Source organism: Erpetoichthys calabaricus, chromosome 15 (genome assembly GCF_900747795.2).
Source record: "Erpetoichthys calabaricus chromosome 15, fErpCal1.3, whole genome shotgun sequence".
Classification (NCBI taxonomy): Eukaryota; Metazoa; Chordata; class Cladistia; order Polypteriformes; family Polypteridae; genus Erpetoichthys; species Erpetoichthys calabaricus.
In genome coordinates, this window is record NC_041408.2 from 60,255,649 (window position 1) to 60,274,961 (window position 19,313).

The window sequence follows — 19,313 nt, forward strand, 5'->3', positions numbered from 1 at the left end:
AACTGTATTTATATTAAAAAAGACTGGCTTTGAGATTGGCTGTCATTTTCTTTCAGATGGATTAACCAAAAATGACATCAGCAGCTCACACAGGCCTGAGTCATTACTTTATAGCATTGAGGGCTTGGCAAGAATTTGAAAAAGAAAATGAATAAATTTGTACAATTGGTATTACCTTCTTCATCTCCTTGAGGCTGTGGATCCAGCGCTGGAGCTGTTGAGTCATCTGAATTCAGAATGGAAAAGATTTGCAAGGAGACTACAATTATAAGAGTAAGCTGCATATTTCTACATGCCAGAGTAAGAGATGATTTGCACATAGCCCGGCCATTAGGAAAGAAAAAAACAGAATTCAGTATAGTGGTTATAAATGGTGGTCTGAGGTCAGATGGGGAAAATCTAGTGGACATTTATCAAGAAGCCCACCCTTCATTATAAAAATACTTTTCTCCTTGATTGATCAGCCTGTAGCCTCCCGGAATGATGGAGAAAAAGAAATGAGTTAAACAAAATTAAAAAAATAGACAAACGTAACCTAGAGAAGAAACAGAAGTAGAAGATTAACTGTGCCTGAAAAAGAGAATTTAAAAGAGTACGGCCTACATAAACATACTCCTTTTAGTATTACCTCCATGGACTAGTTGGATTAAAATTTAATTCATTTTTTTTTTAAGTATTAAAAGTATGTTGAACAATTAAAGAAGAGCAACAAAAATGGAGGTCAAACATGGAATGTTTCCCCCACAATGGGAATCATTTAGTAATTTAAATGTTTGCTGTTGTTTGTAGGCATCTGATAATTGCCATAAGGAGGTGAAAGATCAGAAATGGGGACTGCTACTCCTAACTGATTTTAAGAAGGAGGATGTAATGCAGTCCAGGAGTTTGCATAGTAACTAAACTGATGAGACTACATAGTATCACAAAGGTTGTTACAGCTAAGCATTAAATAAATTATATAGAATTCTAATTAAAGAAATTGCAAGGATTCAGAAGAACAGTAATATGCACGCTGTCCTGGTATAAAAAGTGTTAATGATGAAGCCAACGGTATCCAGTTAATTGGTAGCAAAAGGAACAGATCTTTTTAAAAGACCCTAGTCCTCCAGGATGTTTTCTCATGAAATTATTGTAGGTCTAAATGTACAGATCACGGGCAAATAGTTTTAACTTTAGGCAAATCCCAAATTTTGAAATGTTATTAATATTAATATTGAAATTATAGAATACGGGCAATGGTGAAACACATATCATGAGTTCGGAAATAAGAAAACAATTCAATAGGTAACTTTCTTCCAAATGAAGCATTATAGTTTCCATCATTAAGAAATGGGGCTGATTTAACACAGTTAATGATATGTGAAATGCATCAGTTAAAATGTGTATTTGATTTCAAGTTGGTCAGCATGCTGGAAACAGAAATTACAGAATTTAGCTTAATAGTTCACAATATTTGAAAGTAAACTCAGTAAGTTTTAGAATGTTAAAAATGAGTTAATAAACGATTATTTTAATTTTATTATTTGGAAAAAAAGAAGTTTAGGATAAGTTAGAATATAGGTTAATAACTTAGTGTTTAGCTAACAGCCATATTCCTGTCGAAAGTCCTATCCATATGCTGTATTAATGACAGAAAGTCTTCCAACAAGCTCATGATAATATTCATGTATATCAAGTTCCATATGCATCCATAAAAAAGGACTGTTGCATTCCAGAAGGTGTCTTTATATTTGTTGTATAACAAAACTGGTTTCTGTTTAGACCAGAGAAGCTAATTAATGTAAAATAGAACATATAGCAGTTAAGCTATACTGCCCTACGAACAAAAAACCCTGAAATTGATTTATGCTCAAAGGTTTTTTTTTTGTCACCATAATTGAATTTTTGTTGAATGTAATAAAAATTACAGAAAATTAACACAATAGTCATAAAATATGATAATATGACACAAAATATGACACTGAAAGAGAAGTTTGAAGAGTTGTTTAAACAGAAACCACTTTATACGTGAGGTGGAAGGCCTCAGACATTGCATTGGCCTGTTTTATGGATCCATCTGGTCACCCTACAAACTATCATTTACAGACAAAATTCCCTGTTTGCACCTGAAGTGATGCAAGCCATGTCCTGACTGGTTTTATTAGGTGTTTGTGAAAAAGAGGCATTTAGGCGTTACAGTAAAAATGTGATTTGTACTTAAATGGCTCATATTCAGAAGTATATATTTTTGCTGTTTAGTTCTACTCATTCTACTAAATTATGGTAATATATTATATCTTTTAAGAAAAAAATACTTTAAAAGTATAACATCAGGCAAGTGTACAATCATAAAAAGTTGCTAAATGCCTGCAAGTAAAGGAAAATGGCTGTTGTGCATGACAGATAAAAATCAGTTGTCCCCAGGCATGTACCTGTGTTAAAAAGGAGAACAGCATTCCTTTCAGAGAGGTGAGTCTCAGGAATCCCTTACAGAACACAAAGAAAATATCAGTAGGGAACCAGATTCAATTTAAATAAATAAATAGACATGCAGTAAAATAAAATAAAGAAAATCTTCATTCTCTTTTGGAAGAAATAAGTGTCTGAAAATATAAGCATCATTCTTAAGTAAAACATAAAGTACATATATTACATTTTCCAGAAAAAAAAAAACCAAAAAACAATTATCATGAAATTGACGTATTTAAGAATAATCTGTAATGTTTAAATATATCATATCTGTATTAATAATATTTTACTAATATTACTTTCCTCTTTATTATTATATAAACTGAATTAGGCAATTAGTTTGTGGAAAAATCCACCATCTGCTTCATTTAGCAAGAGTGACTATGAAGTATGTTTACCATCTTGCTGCGTTGTAAGAACACAGAAATGAGACACTCACCATCATCGCCTTTGACCGGCGCAGTATAAGAGTCGTGCGGTTTACTGCTAACCAGTTACTGTTTACTTTTACATTTATTCACTTAGCAGAGGCTTTTACCCAAAGTGACTTACAAAAGAGGTGAACGTGATCAAGTAAACATCACTTTGGGACCAAGGATGAGGATACAAAATTGACCACCATCAAAGAGCTCTGAACAAAATACAAGTACAACTCCCAGTGTACAAAAAACTAACATCTAATATCAGGTGGACAGAACAAGAGAGTCTTAAAATGTTTCTTACACACATTGAGGGAGTCAAAATTTCAAATGGAGGTGGGCAGCTCATTCCACCTGGTATTTCTCTTCTCACGATTCTTGAAAGAAATTTTCCTGCATAGACAGTGTGTTGCTATGTAATATTTGCAATGTTAACAATAGCAAAGAACAATAACAAATGAGATTTAATGGCAGTCATGTGATTCCATAATTAAAGTTCAGAAACTGTTATCAACTTACCAACTGACATAGATACAGACTTCTCACTCTTTTGATAGTAGTGCTGTTCCTGTTGCAGCAATAATAAGCATTATCAAAAGTAAAAGAAGTTTAGTCTCAAGCAGAGGAGACTTTTCTGAGTACCTGATACAGGTGTTCAAAATTCTCAAAGGGATTGATAAAGTAGATCCAGCCAAATTGTTTCAACTGGACAGTGAATCAAATAATCAGATATATCATTGCAGATTAAGGGGAAATGCATTTCTGACTAAAGCCAGGAAGCATTTCTTTATGCAGAGTTGTAGAAATCTGGAAAAAAAACAACCGGAACATGTAGTTGAAGCAAAAATGTTGACGATCTGGATCTCCGGATGAGATATTGGGAAAGCTTATCTATTAGCTAAACAAATAAATTTAATGGACTGAATCTCGCTTGGCAAAGTTCATATGTTATGTTTTTAAAAAGGTGAAATCATACATACTGTGGTTATGAAAATAACCACAAGGACAAATGGAGAATCAATCTGGGCATATGGGTTGGCCTTGTTATTGGTAGTTCCCTTTTTTGTGGTCTAAATGCTAAATATACGTTTGACGCCTATAGGGACAATGTGCCCTTGTGCTGCTTATGGTAGAATGCTTCATCAATTTACACTTGACTAGAAATTAGTATATTTGAATTTGTTATGTGTTAGGTACATTCAAAGATTATGATAAAATATTTTTAGCCCACAAAAGGAACTTTTTATGTAATTATAAGGGTTTTAAAGAGTTCTACCTTCACCTCTAATTTTTTAATGTGTGCTTCTTTTTGTGAAACAAAAAAGCCAGAAGCAATACTTTTTGCACCAACAAACAGATTTATTTTACTGAGTTAGTCTTTTGGTGCTGGTTATTTCTTTAACTGCCCTATGCAGTTGATTTTTGGTGTTCAGTTCTGATGTAATAAGCATACTTTACAGTCACTCCTCCATTCCCATTAAAATATTTATTGCTTATGTATTAAATAAGATGGTTAAGAAGTGGCAAACAAATCAACAAGATAGTTGTGTGAATGGATTTTGCTTAAACATTTACCTGTTTTTCCAGCATCTTTGCGAGGTACCTTTTCTGGAATGGCCCCTGAAATCACAATATTCAAACATATAAACTATTAACCAATCAAAGAAGTGAATCAAATGATATAAGCAGGATAATTTAATGACGAACCTTTAAAGCACCACATAAAAATAAAGATTATTGTTATGTCCACTTACAGAGCAATAATCAGAGCATGTCATTGTGTGTGATATTTTAACCAAAAGAATGATTCCAATATTTTAATTCACAGCCGTAAGTTCCAGAGGTATTAGTGAGCTAGAACCACAAACGAGTAAATTCATAAATTTAATATAAATAGACACAAAAAACAAAATCTTGAAAGTAAACGAATTGGTCAGCTGAATTTAATATATTTAAAGGTTTTCATTGATTTTAACAGTATGTGGCCTATACTGTATGTATTTACTCATATGTGATTAAAATATTTACAAAACAGTAAATCATAAGTATAATTTAATCATGGCGTGCTTGATTGTTTTCACAATTAATTAAAAAAAGATATAAGAGAAGAGTTTAATGTGTTGATGATTTGGTAGAATATATATGCAATATATTGCATATTGTTGTATTATGCTAATATTTTATAATTGAAAATCTTCACATGTGCTCTGGACATATTCTCTAAAAAAATAAATTGAATTAAATTGACATAAATTCAAAAGGTGGCATCTGTAAATATAAATTTGTCCAGTGGATTTGTGACATGTCAGAAACAAGCAACTAATTCATTGCTCTCATGTTATAACGCATCGTATTAAATGTGCATTGCTGAGGGCCCATAGAAGGTCTAGACAATCGGCTCTTTCTATTTCCCTTTTTGATATTTGGATGTTTTATATTCTATATTTTTATGTTAATTTGGTTGTGTAATTGTATGTTTGATAGATAGATAGATAGATAGATAGATAGATAGATAGATAGATAGATAGATAGATAGATTGTCACGCATGTATGTCTGGGGACCACCTTCCTGGCTCTAAAGAGGCAAGCAGTACCGCCCTGAGATGAGAGGGGGCGCTGGTGCTAACATTATCTTCTCTTTCCTCCTCCTCTCTGCAATGGTTCCCAAAGAGTCATCTCAGAAAGCACAAAATCAAAACAAATTTCAGAAATTGTGGTTGTAGTAGACTAAAGAACACAAACACCAGAACATGAAGTATTGTAAAATATTTGCTTGTGTTGTGAATCCATGTTCCTGCTGGTTTATTCCTGCTGGTTTATGGTGATGGGAATACCAGGATGTGTGAAATATTCCATGCATCCATATTGCTTTTAGCTCTATTTCTGTTACGCCAAACACAAGGTACAGCATAGAAAGAGATGGAGGTAACTAGGAGAAGAAATATCATGAATACATTTGTTACCAAAAACAAGTTGTTAACAGAATATCCATACACTCTTTCGTCAAATCCAAAATATCTCCCAAAAGAAAAGTCTATAGCCACAACCTAGAAGTCTTTAAAAGTGAAACAAACACCGCAACCTCATATAGAGAATTTCTATGATGTATCAGCAAAGTCAGATGACCAGGAATTTCATAATCTTTTATCCCGTCACACCAATGACATCGGCACTACTCAGTGGCATTTTATAGCAAAATTGAGGCAACTGCTACTCCAAACAGTGGCATATATACAGTACATGAAACACAAGATACTGTTGGAAATAGACACCAGATATTTTCAGCTGTCCTAGCTGGAAAATAATGAGAGAAATTGATTATGTGACCCAAAAACTGATTGTAGAATGTAAAGAGTCACAAAAAAAGGAAACACAACAATGAATAGCGAAGGCAAATCCTGACAATTTCAGGGTGACAGTGATATTGTAATAATCTGGGATGTGTTTTGATTGATCTATTAATATGAGTACACAATACCTCCTATATAATCTGTAGCTCAGCAGTCAACTGACATACTAAAGAGGACATTAATACCATATCACCTGTACCAGCACCTCCTTTAGGTAATTGCGTCATTATGTTTTCAAGAATCATGATCTCAAGAAGAAAACCCAGCTAATGGTCTATAACGCAGTTAGTGCCACTCAGTATGGTGCTGAGACCTACACTACCTACTAAAAGCCTCCATTAGTATTGCCAGTCGAAGATTCTCTATAACAACTGAGGGATTTGCTCCACCAATTTCAGCATATTCACAAAGTCAAAGATAATCAACACTGAAAACCATGATCTTCCAAAGTCTACTGCATCAGCTAGTCCACCTCATGAGAATTCCTAACTCCGGTTTACTCCTAGATGAATTAAGAACAAAGGATCTAAGATGACAAGATAAAGCTGTTTAAAGTCTACTTTGTAAAGACCAGTTCAACTTCACTGACTGAGAGAGCCTAGTCATTGGCCAAAGTACACAGATAAGAATGCAGATATGTGCAAGTCTCAGTGAAACAGTAACGCTCCATTGTCAAGAGGACTCCTCAGTAATCTAAAATCACATATAACGTTGATGGGCACCCTTGTCATGTTAAGTGACTGCCGATCGAGTCAAGCAGAGCAATGTTTAAGTCAAAACATCATAGCAAATTAGGTGCAACCCTTCATTTTAAGTGCATACTCGTGTCACAAGGCCACAGAAATCCTAGAATGGCTCCAGAAATATGTCAGTCGGTTCCACTTAATGGACATTCTGACCAACACCTATAAAATGAGATTGGAAAACCTACTCAGATTAACAACTATGGGACATGCAGAAGTTAGTATAATAGCATCCATGTGTAGTCCATGCCTGTTCTGAGGACAAATAAAGGAATGACTTGATATCAAATAAAGCAGACAAAAAGGTGGGGTCGGGGAAGGGGAGAAAGATGGTTTGGGGAGTATTTGGAAAGGAAGGAAAGAAATTTACCCTTTCCAAGGTACACAACACTTGTTTAGAAAATTTGAGAAGGTGAATCAGTTGTAAATTTTGTGTTTCTCCCTAGTGTGTACAGGTACACACATTAAAATAGCATTTGCACAGGGATAATATCGCTGGAGGACATCTGGTAAATAATTATTACCAGACCACTTTAGATATTCTAATCCCATGTGAATCAGCCATGCCAGAAATTTTTTCTGAGCGTGTCATTAATAATTCTGGACCTAAACAATAACTGTTTTTGGCCTCTTCTGGTAATTCTAGTCCTGTGTGAATACAACTGTCAGTGCACTATGTCTGAAGTTCTGCTGTCGGACAGTGAAAGATCCAAATATGAACGTGTTCCTGGACATTTCTACAGGAGTGAATCAGACAGCCTGACATCTGACATCATGCAAATGGAATGGTGCACAAATGAAAAGGTAAAATGAAAATCTGAAAAATGTTTTTTGACCAACCAAAGTGTCAAATTAAATTAACAATGTTGATTATAGTAAGCACATTTATTTTTGCACCAGGCAATCTTTTGTACTTTTTCTAAATTAAAACTTGAGAAATGTAACATTGTCACTCCACCCAGGGTTGTTTTCTGCATTGCACCCCCCATGACCTTAAAGTGGTAAGTTGATTGTTATCAAAAATGTTTATATATGAACATGTTATAATTATCCATCCATCCATGCATTTTCCAACCCGCTGAATCCGAACACAGGGTCACGGGGGTCTGCTGGAGCCAATCCCAGCCAACACAGGGCACAAGGCAGGAACCAATCCCAGGCAGGGTGCCAACCCAATGCAGGACTGTTATAATTATTCTACTAATATATTAATCAAGCGTCTTACTTCCATTTGTCCACCCATTTTCTGAACATGCCTAATTCAATTCAGCTTTGTGGCATGCTGTTCCATTTCAGGACACACTCACCATCTTAGAAATGTCAGTTAATCTATCTTACATGTTCGTACTGGAACACATGGACAAACATGTATAAAGATATGGGAAGAATGAAGAGAGGCATAGGATCTGCACACAGAACACTGGAGCAATGATGCAGCAATGCTAACGACTGCACCCTCATAAAATCACGAAAATAATAGAACAAAAACTGGTGAAAGTATTGTTAGTTGTTATTTTTTTTCTATTTACTTGATATAATACTTATAAAATTATGATTTAGGAATCCCACTGTTGACTATTTGCTCCCTTGCTTGAGGTGGTGGTCATTCACAATCACTATTACTAGGCCAACTTGGACTTTCCAGTTATCCTAACAGATATACAGTACATGGTTGAGAGGTGCAGAGTGAGCGGACTCTCTGAAGAAAACCCAGACAGACAATGGAAGAACAAGAAAACGCCATAGCAAGAGTGGCAGGGCAGGGGATCAATCCCAAGTCCCTGGAGCTGTGAGGGAGCAGTAATAACAACCGTACCGCTATGAATTAACAGTACGCTGCGAATACCATATGAACGGTACTTAAAAGAGCCTCCCATAGGAATACCTCACTAGAGCGTATATGTCGATATTACTTACGGGGTTTAGGGGGTATCTCTTTACAATATCCTTAGAGTTAAAGTGCCAGAAGGTTAAGCGATCTGCTAAATGTACTTTTGAACCCAATAACATGCATTTTAAAGTCTGACTCCGGAGCCTTACAGAGTATCATTTAGAAAGGATTGCCATAAAGAATTCTTCACTCAGTATGCATTGTATTAGCTGCTTAAAAGAGATAATTGATACTGTATATTGGTTGGAGATTATTTTTGAAGACCTGGTTTAATTAGCTACCTTTTATTTATCTTCATTTGTCAGCTCTCATTAAACAATGCCTAACATGCCTTTTAGAAAATCATGTAGATCAAGATCACATCATGGTCTTCGTGGTTGTCTCACAACAAGACCAACCAATGTTTGATTAGATAGGGAAAAGATTTGTCAATTTGGAACTATTTAAATACAGAAAAATCCATATTTCAGCAATCCACTGATTTTATAACTGATGTATCCTCTAAAGGGTAAAATGAAGCCAAGATCTATCTCAGTCTCGTCAAATGGAAGGTAGGAGGACGTCCTGCATGGGGCACCAATCTGTTAGCGAGATCACTCACACGCACTTAGCCGAAACACTGTTGCCAGCAGGGGTGTAGATTCTCCATCTCATAGGGTGATCCTCTTGCTTTACATCATTGGAAATGCCAGTCTATATGCCTAGGTTAGCTAGTTTTCCATGAGGAGTTGCTACAGGTTGAGTATGTGATGTGTTTGTGAGCTCTGTGCCATGTGGAAACAACGGCATACTAAATATTCAGTTATTAGATTAGATAAGAAATATTTTATTTGTCCCAAAGGGGAAGTTAAAACTTTAAAGAAGCTCAAGAGAAGGGGTGAGCAAAAGTAGCGAAAAAGTAGATTTGCAGTTTTTCATATGGAAAAAGACATGTAGGTTATGATCGCTACATTCAAACACACTTTAATAATAAGACAAATGAGAAGAGAAAAAGACAAAAATTACAAATAAATAATACAATAATTAATAAATAATAATACACCCTCTGTGTTTTGTGTACTCCCAACTGTTAACCTACTTTTGCCCACCCCTGTATATATTGTCACACGAATGCGTCTTGGGGACACCTTAAAGGCTCTGGTGATGCTAATTCAACTCCAGTCCACAAGCTGTTGGTGTATACTAATGCCTGTTCTCTTCCTACATATACAGTCTGGATTATTCACAGCCAGACCACCTCTAACATCACTTCTGGTGTCCATCCCACTGGACCCACCTCTTCCTGCCTGGTTGGAATTTATATAGAAGTGTCGCCATCTTGGCTTGTCTGGTCTTAGATTCGTGCCATTAGGGACATTATTTTTTGCTGAAGAGTGTTTAATACTTGCCTTTATAATATATTGGGTGACAGTGTCACCTCAGTCTTTTTTCATGTTTTCATTTGCTCTGTCTCTTTTCTATGTGTGTGTGTGTATATAATATAAGATATATATAATATATAAGATATATATAATATATATATATATCTTCTTCTATAATACGCTACCATGGCTGTCTGTTCGTCTGTCCAGGATTTTAAATCACCTGTAGCTCGCAAACCATTTGAACTATTGACCTGAAATTTGGTAAACATATAATACATGACATCTACTATCCACTTTCGGGATGATGAATTACGAAGTAATTCCTCTTTTTATTTTTGATTTTATTTTATTATAGAATCAACTCTTGGCAGCGGCCAGTAGGACAGCGGTGTGGTGCATGCGTGTGGGCACCATTCTCATCCGTACCACCTTCACCGTCACTTCCCCTACCTCTTCATATCTTAAAACATTCTTGAGGCAGATTGAAGACTTAAGTGCAATTATGTGAAAAATTAAGGAAAACATACTAAGTAATTGTAACACAAACACTGACTTAATCAGTTTTAACGTGAAAAGATGCCAATGAAAGAAGAGGAGAAGTGGGCCGCTAGGGTGGAGAAAAGAAGAGCTGCTCAGGAAGCAGCCCACAAATCAACCTCTGAGCAAACGAATGCTAAACGTACAGAGAAAGAAGATGAAAACTACGAATGCTCAAGTGTATTCATTGCACGTTATCATGCAGTGCACCATTACTGTTTTATATTTATATATATATATATATATATATATATATATATATATATATATATATATATATATATATGGAAGAGAAGGTCTGTGATACGGTTTGCATATTTGCAGTTGGAGATCCACGAAGGGAGAAAAAACGAATCACGTATATCATCTGATAGCCAAGACTCAGCCAACTCTCTGCCGCTTTTTGTACTGGCCTTAAATTTAACTTTTACGTTGTCCCAGTTGAATGTGTGTCCTGTCGATTTAGTATGTGCATATATCAAAGATGGCTATCAGATGAAAACGCCATCAACAGACACTTGGACATAAATCCAGCATATGCCAACTTAAAAAGGACATGTACACAATAATTAAACTATACAACCCCCCTCCCCCCCTTGATCATACTGACTTAGTCACCTTTACCCACCCCCCCCCCCCCCACTGAATGTGTTGCTATATATTGCCTTTGATTCTTGTAAGTCTAAGCATTATCCTCTGATGAAGACCCCTGATAGGGGTTGAAAGCTCAGGAATAAAACTATTTTATGATACATGATTCGTTTTTTCTCCCTTTGTGGATCTCCAACTGCAAATATATATATATATATATATATATATATATATATATATATATATATATATATATATATATATATATATATATATATATATACTGTATATTGATTGTCACAGGAAGCTGGGGTCCTTACCCAGCCGGGATACCTGGATGCTCAGAGTGCTTACGGGTGCAAGAGCAGCACTTCTGCCACACCAGGAAGTGCTGCTGGAAGATCATCATCAAACACCTGGAGCCCATCTGGGTGAGAATACATGGGGCTGCCTCCCTACAATTAGGGAGCTTGAGTCGGGAGTGGGAGCAGGACAAAGCTCCCATTAGGAGAGGAAAGGTAGCCACGGAAATTGAAACAGAAGCCCGGAATAGGGATGATTGGTGCTGGGAGCACTGTGTGCTGTGTGCGGGACTGTGTTATTTGGAGAAAAATAAAAGTGTGCTTTTATAAAGATGTGGTCTCCATATGGTGGTGTCTGGGCAAGTCTCACAATATATATATATATACAGGGTAGGATTCAAAAGTAATCAGCCTTATTTTGTTCTGACGCGAACGTACCTCGCCGCACGCCCCACTTGCCAGCGACGGCGACAGTGGGTGTTGGCTTCACAACGCAACAGAGCTCCTATCGCTCCGAGCTTTCGGAGCGGTAGGATCGGCCTTGACGGGAACCCGTGTGCGGTAGTGCGTTACACGGCGGAATGGAAAGTTCGTTAGAACAACGGTACGCGTTGAAGACGAAGACCATGCTCATTGCCTTCTTCGGAGTGAAGGGGATCATCCACTACGAGTTTGTCCAGCAAGGACAGACCGTGAATGCTGCTTACTACTTGGAAGTCCTGAAAAGGCTGAAAAGAAGCGTCGCGCGCAAGCGAAGGGACAGCAAGGACAGCTGGAAGCTTCACCACGATAACACGCCCAGCCACACCGCCTTCATCGTGAGCGCCTACCTGGCCCGGGTGAACGTTCCAGTGGTCCCCCAGCCTCCCTACAGTCCGGACATGTCGCCTTCTGACTTCTTCTTGTTTCCGCGCTTAAAATCAGCGCTGAAAGGAAAACGCTTCGACTCGATCGAGGACTTTCCAAGCAAATGTCAAGGCAGCCCTTGCAGCCATCCCGGAACAGGCCTACGTGGACGCCTTTGAGTCATGGAAAAGCCGCCTACAAAAGTGTATTGATGCAGGAGGTGCCTATTTTGAAGACTATTAATTAGTTGTACCGATTTGCTCAATAAATTTGTCTTTTTGAACAAAGGCTCATTACTTTTGAATCCTACCCTGTATATACTGTATATACACACTCACACACACACGCACACACACACACACACACACACACACACACACATATATTAAAATAAATAAACAACAACCCACCAAGCACACAGAAGAGCTTCTGACTTGGGCAATGAAGTGATGCTAGTGTCAATAACAGACTTGTAGGTGGAAGTAAGATGGTGAGACCTGCCTAAATGTACAACAGGTTTACATTTCAAAGGCATCAACATTTGAATACAGCAGGTCCAGCTTGCTGTGTCCACAAAAAGAACATGGTGTTAGAAGTCTGTTCTATCCAAAACTGCCTGGCTGAAGACAATATTATTCCAAATGACTCATCTTTAGCGTGTTCACAATGGAGTTAATTATTTCTGTTGCCAAGTTTAAAAATAAGCATGAACAAGATGATGCAACCCCCTTCTAGTTGGCAACATAAACAAATTTCTAATTCTGGATGACACATTTCAGCTTTGAATTGTAATATGCTCATTTTTTAGCATATCTCATTCACATAACTGTTCAGACACTCCATCTGATTGTATCAAATGTAACCTGTCCAAGTAACATCCTTAAGTAACATCCAAAACAGGATGTTTAAGCCAGTTCTTCGCATTACCCAAAGTACCATAACACCTGAACCTACCATAACCCACCATGAGATGTGATAGTTCTTTCAATTTAAGATGCGATCAAGGCTGGCTAGTTTTGAATCGTTCCCACCTTACATTTCTCCTTGCTCTGGATCTTATTATATGATATGCTCCAGTCTCATTTTCATGACATTCCCAGAGGAGCTTAGTGTTATCCCTCTCAGTAACATTTGCTTCAAATTGTAATAAGGAGCAACTTCTTTAAGTGGCTATGTGGTCTGTCTTGTTAGTGGTAAATCTGTTCGGGCATTTACTACTTGAGACAATGACGAACACTAACTTAGTAAAAAAATGTTATGTAGCTGTCGAATTTAGATCGACAGTAGTCTGGGTAATATGTGTGGCCATAACTTCCATCCATCCATCCATCTATTTTCCAACCCGCTGAATCCGAACACAGGGTCACGGGGGTCTGCTGGAGCCAATCCCAGCCAACACAGGGCACAAGGCAGGAAACAATCCTGGGCAGGGTGCCAACCCACCGCAGGACACACACAAACACACCCACACACCAAGCACACACTAGGGCCAATTTAGAATCGCCAATCCACCTAACCTGCATGTCTTTGGAATGTGGGAGGAAACCCACGCAGACACGGGGAGAACATGCAAACTCCACGCAGGGAGGACCCGGGAATCGAACCCAGGTCCCCAGATCTCCCAACTGCGAGGCAGCAGCGCTACCCACTGCGCCACTGTGCCGCCTGGCCATAACTTACTATTTCTTTTTATTGCAACAGCTTACTGATATCAATATACAGTAGAAAGAACAGTTAACCTTACATTGCAAAATGAGCATTCTTTGGTACTTTCTAAAAAAATGAAAACTTAAGCAAGGGAAGATAGTCAAAATAAAATAGAGCAGATAAGATTTAATTTCCATAGTTATATAGCTGACTAAAGATTTGTGGAAAATAAAATTTATGGAAATATCCAGAAGTTTTAAAGGGATGGTAATGTAAAATAAAGCAATTTTAAGGTTAACACCACTGATAAGATTACATTTTCTTTAGAAAATATAACCAAGAAAACACACATATAAATTGAAATTATGTTGGTTTCTAAGAGACTGTTTGACACAGCATCCAATCACATGAGCAAATAAAATATAAAATTTGAAATTTATCCATCCACTTTCCTAGCCCAATTATCCAGGGCATGGTTGGGGGATCAGCTTGAGCTTATTCCACCTTCTGCCTGTAATCACCTTGAACATGAAAAAGGCGCTATATAAATTATTTATTATTATTATTATTCCATCAAGCATGGGGTGCAAGGCAGACACAGTCCTTGGACAGGGAGTAATTCTGTCACTGGGTGAAAAGACACATATACAGATCTGGGCCAAAATTGGGCATCGCCAATTCACCTGACCCGCATGGCTTTGGGCCGTGGGAGGAAAGCAGAGCACCTGGGAGAAAGTCACAAAGACACAAGCAGGACATGCAAATGCGGACACGAGGAGAACCGTCATCTCTTTGTTGTGAGAGAGTAGTGCTACCACTGTGTGTCCTTGCTACTCAATCAAAAATTCAGCCATACTGTATAACACTTAATACAGTATTTTTTTTAATTTTATTAATTTTATTGTAATCATTCCATACAAATAGATACATTTTTACAAAAAAATAGGATTGAAAACAAATCAACCCCCACCCCTGAGAAAGAAAGCATGGCCAACAGAGTAAAACTTAAAGCTAGTAAAAATAAATAAATGAATGAGTTTAATAGGCGGATAAAGATAAATGGAGAAGAAAAAGAAATGGGAAGAGAATCTGCTACCTCAGTGCTTTAAGAGCGTATTCTAAAATATTATTGATTAGATACTGCCAGGTTTTGAAAAAGTTCTGCACAGATCCTCTAAGTGGGAATTACAGTTTTTCCAATTTCAAATAATATATAACATCAGTTACCCACTGACTTAAAAGAGGAGAGTTAGGATTCTTCCAGTTTAGCAAAATAAGTCTGTATGCCAATAGTGTAGTAAAGGCTTACAGTTTGTTTGTTCTTCTCCACTTTAAGCCCATTTGGGAGTACACCAAACACATCTGTTAGTGGGTTAGGAGGGATTGTGACACCAAGGCTGTCTGAAAGGCATTAAAAATTTTGGTCCAGAATGATGTTAATTTGGTGCAGGCCCAAAACATGTGACCCAGTGAAACTGGAACTTGATTGCAGCGTTCGCAGGTTGGATCTTGCCCTGGAAAAATTTTGGACAGTTTAAGTGAGACAGATTTGCTCAATATATAATGTTGAGTTGAATAATTGTATGCTTTGTGCATATGGAGCTCAAGTGAATTCCCTGCATTGCTACCTTCCACTCCTTTTCTGATATGTTGAGTGAGAGATCCTTTTCCCATTGTCCTCTTGGATCTGTGAAAGGGAGGGACTGTAAAATAATCTATATATATAATTCGCTAAGCCGCCAGTGAGCAAGACACCCATGGAGCACGCAAGATGGAGCCACGCCCACCAACTCTATGACCATTGGATACGACGACAACTCTCAGAGCCACGCCCACCAACTCGGACGCAGCAACTCACAAAACAGGGCATCATTCGCGTTTGTCTCTGCTACAGTCCACATGCACCTCTGAGCCATGTTAACTTTTCATTATTCTTTTCGGTTACGAAGCACGACTGCGTCCACCATCGCAAACTGTTTTACACGCCATGGTCTTAGAGTTGGTGGGCGGGTCTCTGTGAGTTGCCCTTGCGAGCGGGCACATGACCAGGCGGTGTGTATGCTTCGAGAATGCGGCAGGACCATCTAAGAAGAGGCATGTTTGTCGCAGATGTGAATTGCTGTATGCAGCGTGTAAAACTTTGTTTGTCTCGGATAATTTGCCTTTTACTTTTACATGAAGACAATTTCCTGTTAGATTGGCCTTTGCGATGTCAATTAATAAAGCACAGGGCCAAACTTTCAAAAAGATATGCATGTATCTGCCAAAACCAGTTTTCAGTCATGGACAATTGTATGTTGCTCTCTCCAGAGTTCCATCTTTTCATTCACTTACTGTTGTATCCTCAAGCCCACCCCTTTTAGACAACTGTGTCTTTCCGGAAGTGTTCAGCCATCAATAAATAATTATGCGGCGTATGCCTGCAGGAAGACGTGCAGCGAGCGAGAGAGAGCGACACACACAGACGTGCAAGAAAGAGCGACACATGCGAGAGAGAGGGGGCTGGATGCATAAGAATCTATATAATAATAATACTTCATTAGCAGGAACACGTGCAGCGAGCGAGCAAGCCAGAGAGAGAGAGAGAGCGCGACACACACAGGCGCTCGAGAGAGAGGGGGCTGGACGCATAAGAATAATAATAATGATACTTCATTACATTGATATAGCAGTGTTCTCAGTATTCAAAGCACTATCCACACAGGGAGGAACCGGGAAGCAAACCCACAATCTTCCACAGTCTCCTTACTGCAAAGCAGCAGCACTACCACTGTGCCACAAGGCAGAGAAGTCATTTAAAGAATGCACTGGGCTCGATTTTGTTTTCACTTCTGTTTACAGCGATCAGGTCGTAGCATGCATTGTTGCAATGTTACTTTTTTTGGTGGCTTATTACATTATGGATGTTTCACATGTTCATTTTTTTCCCTGTTCTTAAAAGACATTAAAAAAGTGTTTCTCAACTGTGACTCCAGAACAACTCAGTATGCAAGCTATATTAAGCATCAACAACGAAGGTTTGCTACACCTTTATGAACAAGTACTGACACTTATCCCTACTGACGAAGTAACTTTCACCAGCATGGCCTCCATCGTCACAGACGATCCCGCTTTCAGTCACAGACAATTGTATGTTGCTCTCTCCAGAGGTCCATCTTTTCATTCACTCACAGTCGTATCCTCAAACCCACCCCATCTGGACAACTGTGTCGTTCAGGAAGTGTTCACCCATCAATACATAATTATGCGGCGTATTCCCCGGCATGCGTCCACCCACGCTCTCAAGGCATTCACAGTGCCTGCTCATGTGCCCGGACGCAACAACTCACTACACACAAATTTTGCTTAATTTGACTCAACACAGGAAACCTCACCCGGCCCGGACACGGAGAGGATTGACAGATTGATAGCTCTTTCTTGATTCTGTGCATGGTGTTGCATGGCCGTTCTTAGTTGGTGGAGCGATTTGTCTGGTTAATTCCGAAAACGAATGAGACTCCCTACTGCTAAATAGTTACGCGATCGCCAAGCGGTCGGCGTCCAACTTCTTAGAGGGACAAGTGGCTTTCAGCCACGTGAGATTGAGCATTAACAGGTATGTGATGCCCTTGGATGTCCGGTACTGCACGCGCGCTACACTGAATGGATCAACGTGTGTCTACCCGGCGCCGACAGGCGTGAGTAAGCGGTTGAACCCCATTCGTGATGGGGACCGGGGCTTGCAATTGTTCCCCACGAACGAGGAATTCCCAGTAAGTGCGGGTCATACGCTCGCACTGATTACGTCCCTGCCCTTTGTACACACACTTCCCTCGCTACTACCATGGTTGGGTGACTTGGTGGATTATATATAGAAAAGCAGCCGGAACCACAAAGAACAATGAAAAGACAACGTGGCTCAGAGGTGCATGTGGACTGTAGCAGAGACGAAAGCGACTCAGGTGAAAAGTTGGGGGCGGGCACATGAGCAGGCAGTGCGTACTGAACGATGATTGTATGTTGGTTCGTAGTGTGCATTGTTGCAATGTTACTTTTCTTGGTGGTTTATTAAATTACGGATTTTTCAAATGTTCATTTTTTTCCCTGTGCTTAAAAATCATTAAAAAAGTGGCGTCATTATGCGGCGTATGCGGGTTGGCTAGTTTTATATATTGCAGAAATGCTGTCTGAGCCCTTGAAACTGAGCAATATTTTTTCCAGCATAGAGGAAGGTGGGAGATGAGGAAAATTGGGTAGGTTCTGTTTAACAAAGTTTCTAATTTGAAGATAGTGAAAGAAATGTGTTGCTGGAAAGTTAAATTTGGAATGTAATTATTCATAGGCTACAAAGATGTTGTCTATATAAAGATCTCTAAGTAATTTAATCCCAAATGCTTTCCAGACATTAAAAACTGCATATGTTTGCTAGGGTTGAAAAAGGTGGTTCTCATGCAGAGGTTCCACAGATAAACATGCTTCCTACACTGGTTACATATTATGAGTGAGTAAAGCACAATTGGGTTGTTAGTATATTAACTTGCATTAATAGGGGCACAAAGCAGGGAATATAAAGAAGTACTGCAGGATTTTACTTCTATTGCGGACCAAGCCTCTGTATGTTCATCTATTTGTGTCCAGGTTTTTATGGCTTGTATGTTTGCTGCCCAGTAATAAAACTGAAAGTTAGGTACAGCCATGCCACCTTCTGCCTGAGGTCTTTGTAGGGTCATTCTTTGGATACGTGGATGTTTTAAGTTCCAACTAAATGAGGTTATGGTTGAATCTAATTGCTTAAAAAATGATTTATTGATGTATATTGGAATGTTTTGAAATAAAAAGAAAAGCTTAGGAAGGATATTCATCTTAACAACGTTAATTCTTCCAGCTAGAGTGAGATGGAGGGTTGACCATCTATGCAAGTCTTGCTTAATTTTTTCCATACAGACGGCGAAATTTTGTTGATAAAGAGCTTTACTTGTGATGTTTACCCCTAGGTATTTAAACTGATCTGCAGTGATGAAAGGGAAGGTGTCCAATCTAATATTGTATGCTTGATAATTCACTGGAAAGAGTATACTTTTATTCAAATTAATTCTGAGACCAGAGATCTTTTGAAATTCTGTAAGTGCTGTTAAAACTGCAGGGACAGCGTTTTCTGGGTCTGATATATACAAAGCCATATCATCTGCATATAGA

The 19,313-nt window shown here is 38.4% G+C and overlaps 1 protein-coding gene across 4 annotated transcripts in view; it reads right to left on the reverse strand.

Moving 5' to 3' along the window:
• The window catches only part of smoc2 (SPARC related modular calcium binding 2), a 243,248-nt gene that overhangs the window by 85,874 nt on the left and 138,061 nt on the right, over positions 1-19,313 (reverse strand). For 2 of the 4 annotated variants that reach the window (XM_028820455.2, XM_028820454.2), the window contains exons 5-7: positions 4,443-4,487; positions 2,412-2,465; positions 176-226 (exon numbers count right to left, since the gene is read on the reverse strand). In XM_028820455.2, the coding sequence (XP_028676288.1) occupies positions 176-226; positions 2,412-2,465; positions 4,443-4,487 (150 nt within the window). Of the gene's footprint in view, positions 1-175; positions 260-2,411; positions 2,466-4,442; positions 4,488-19,313 lie in introns of all 4 variants that reach the window. The other 2 variants (XM_028820457.2, XM_028820456.2) reach the window with 2 other exon arrangements.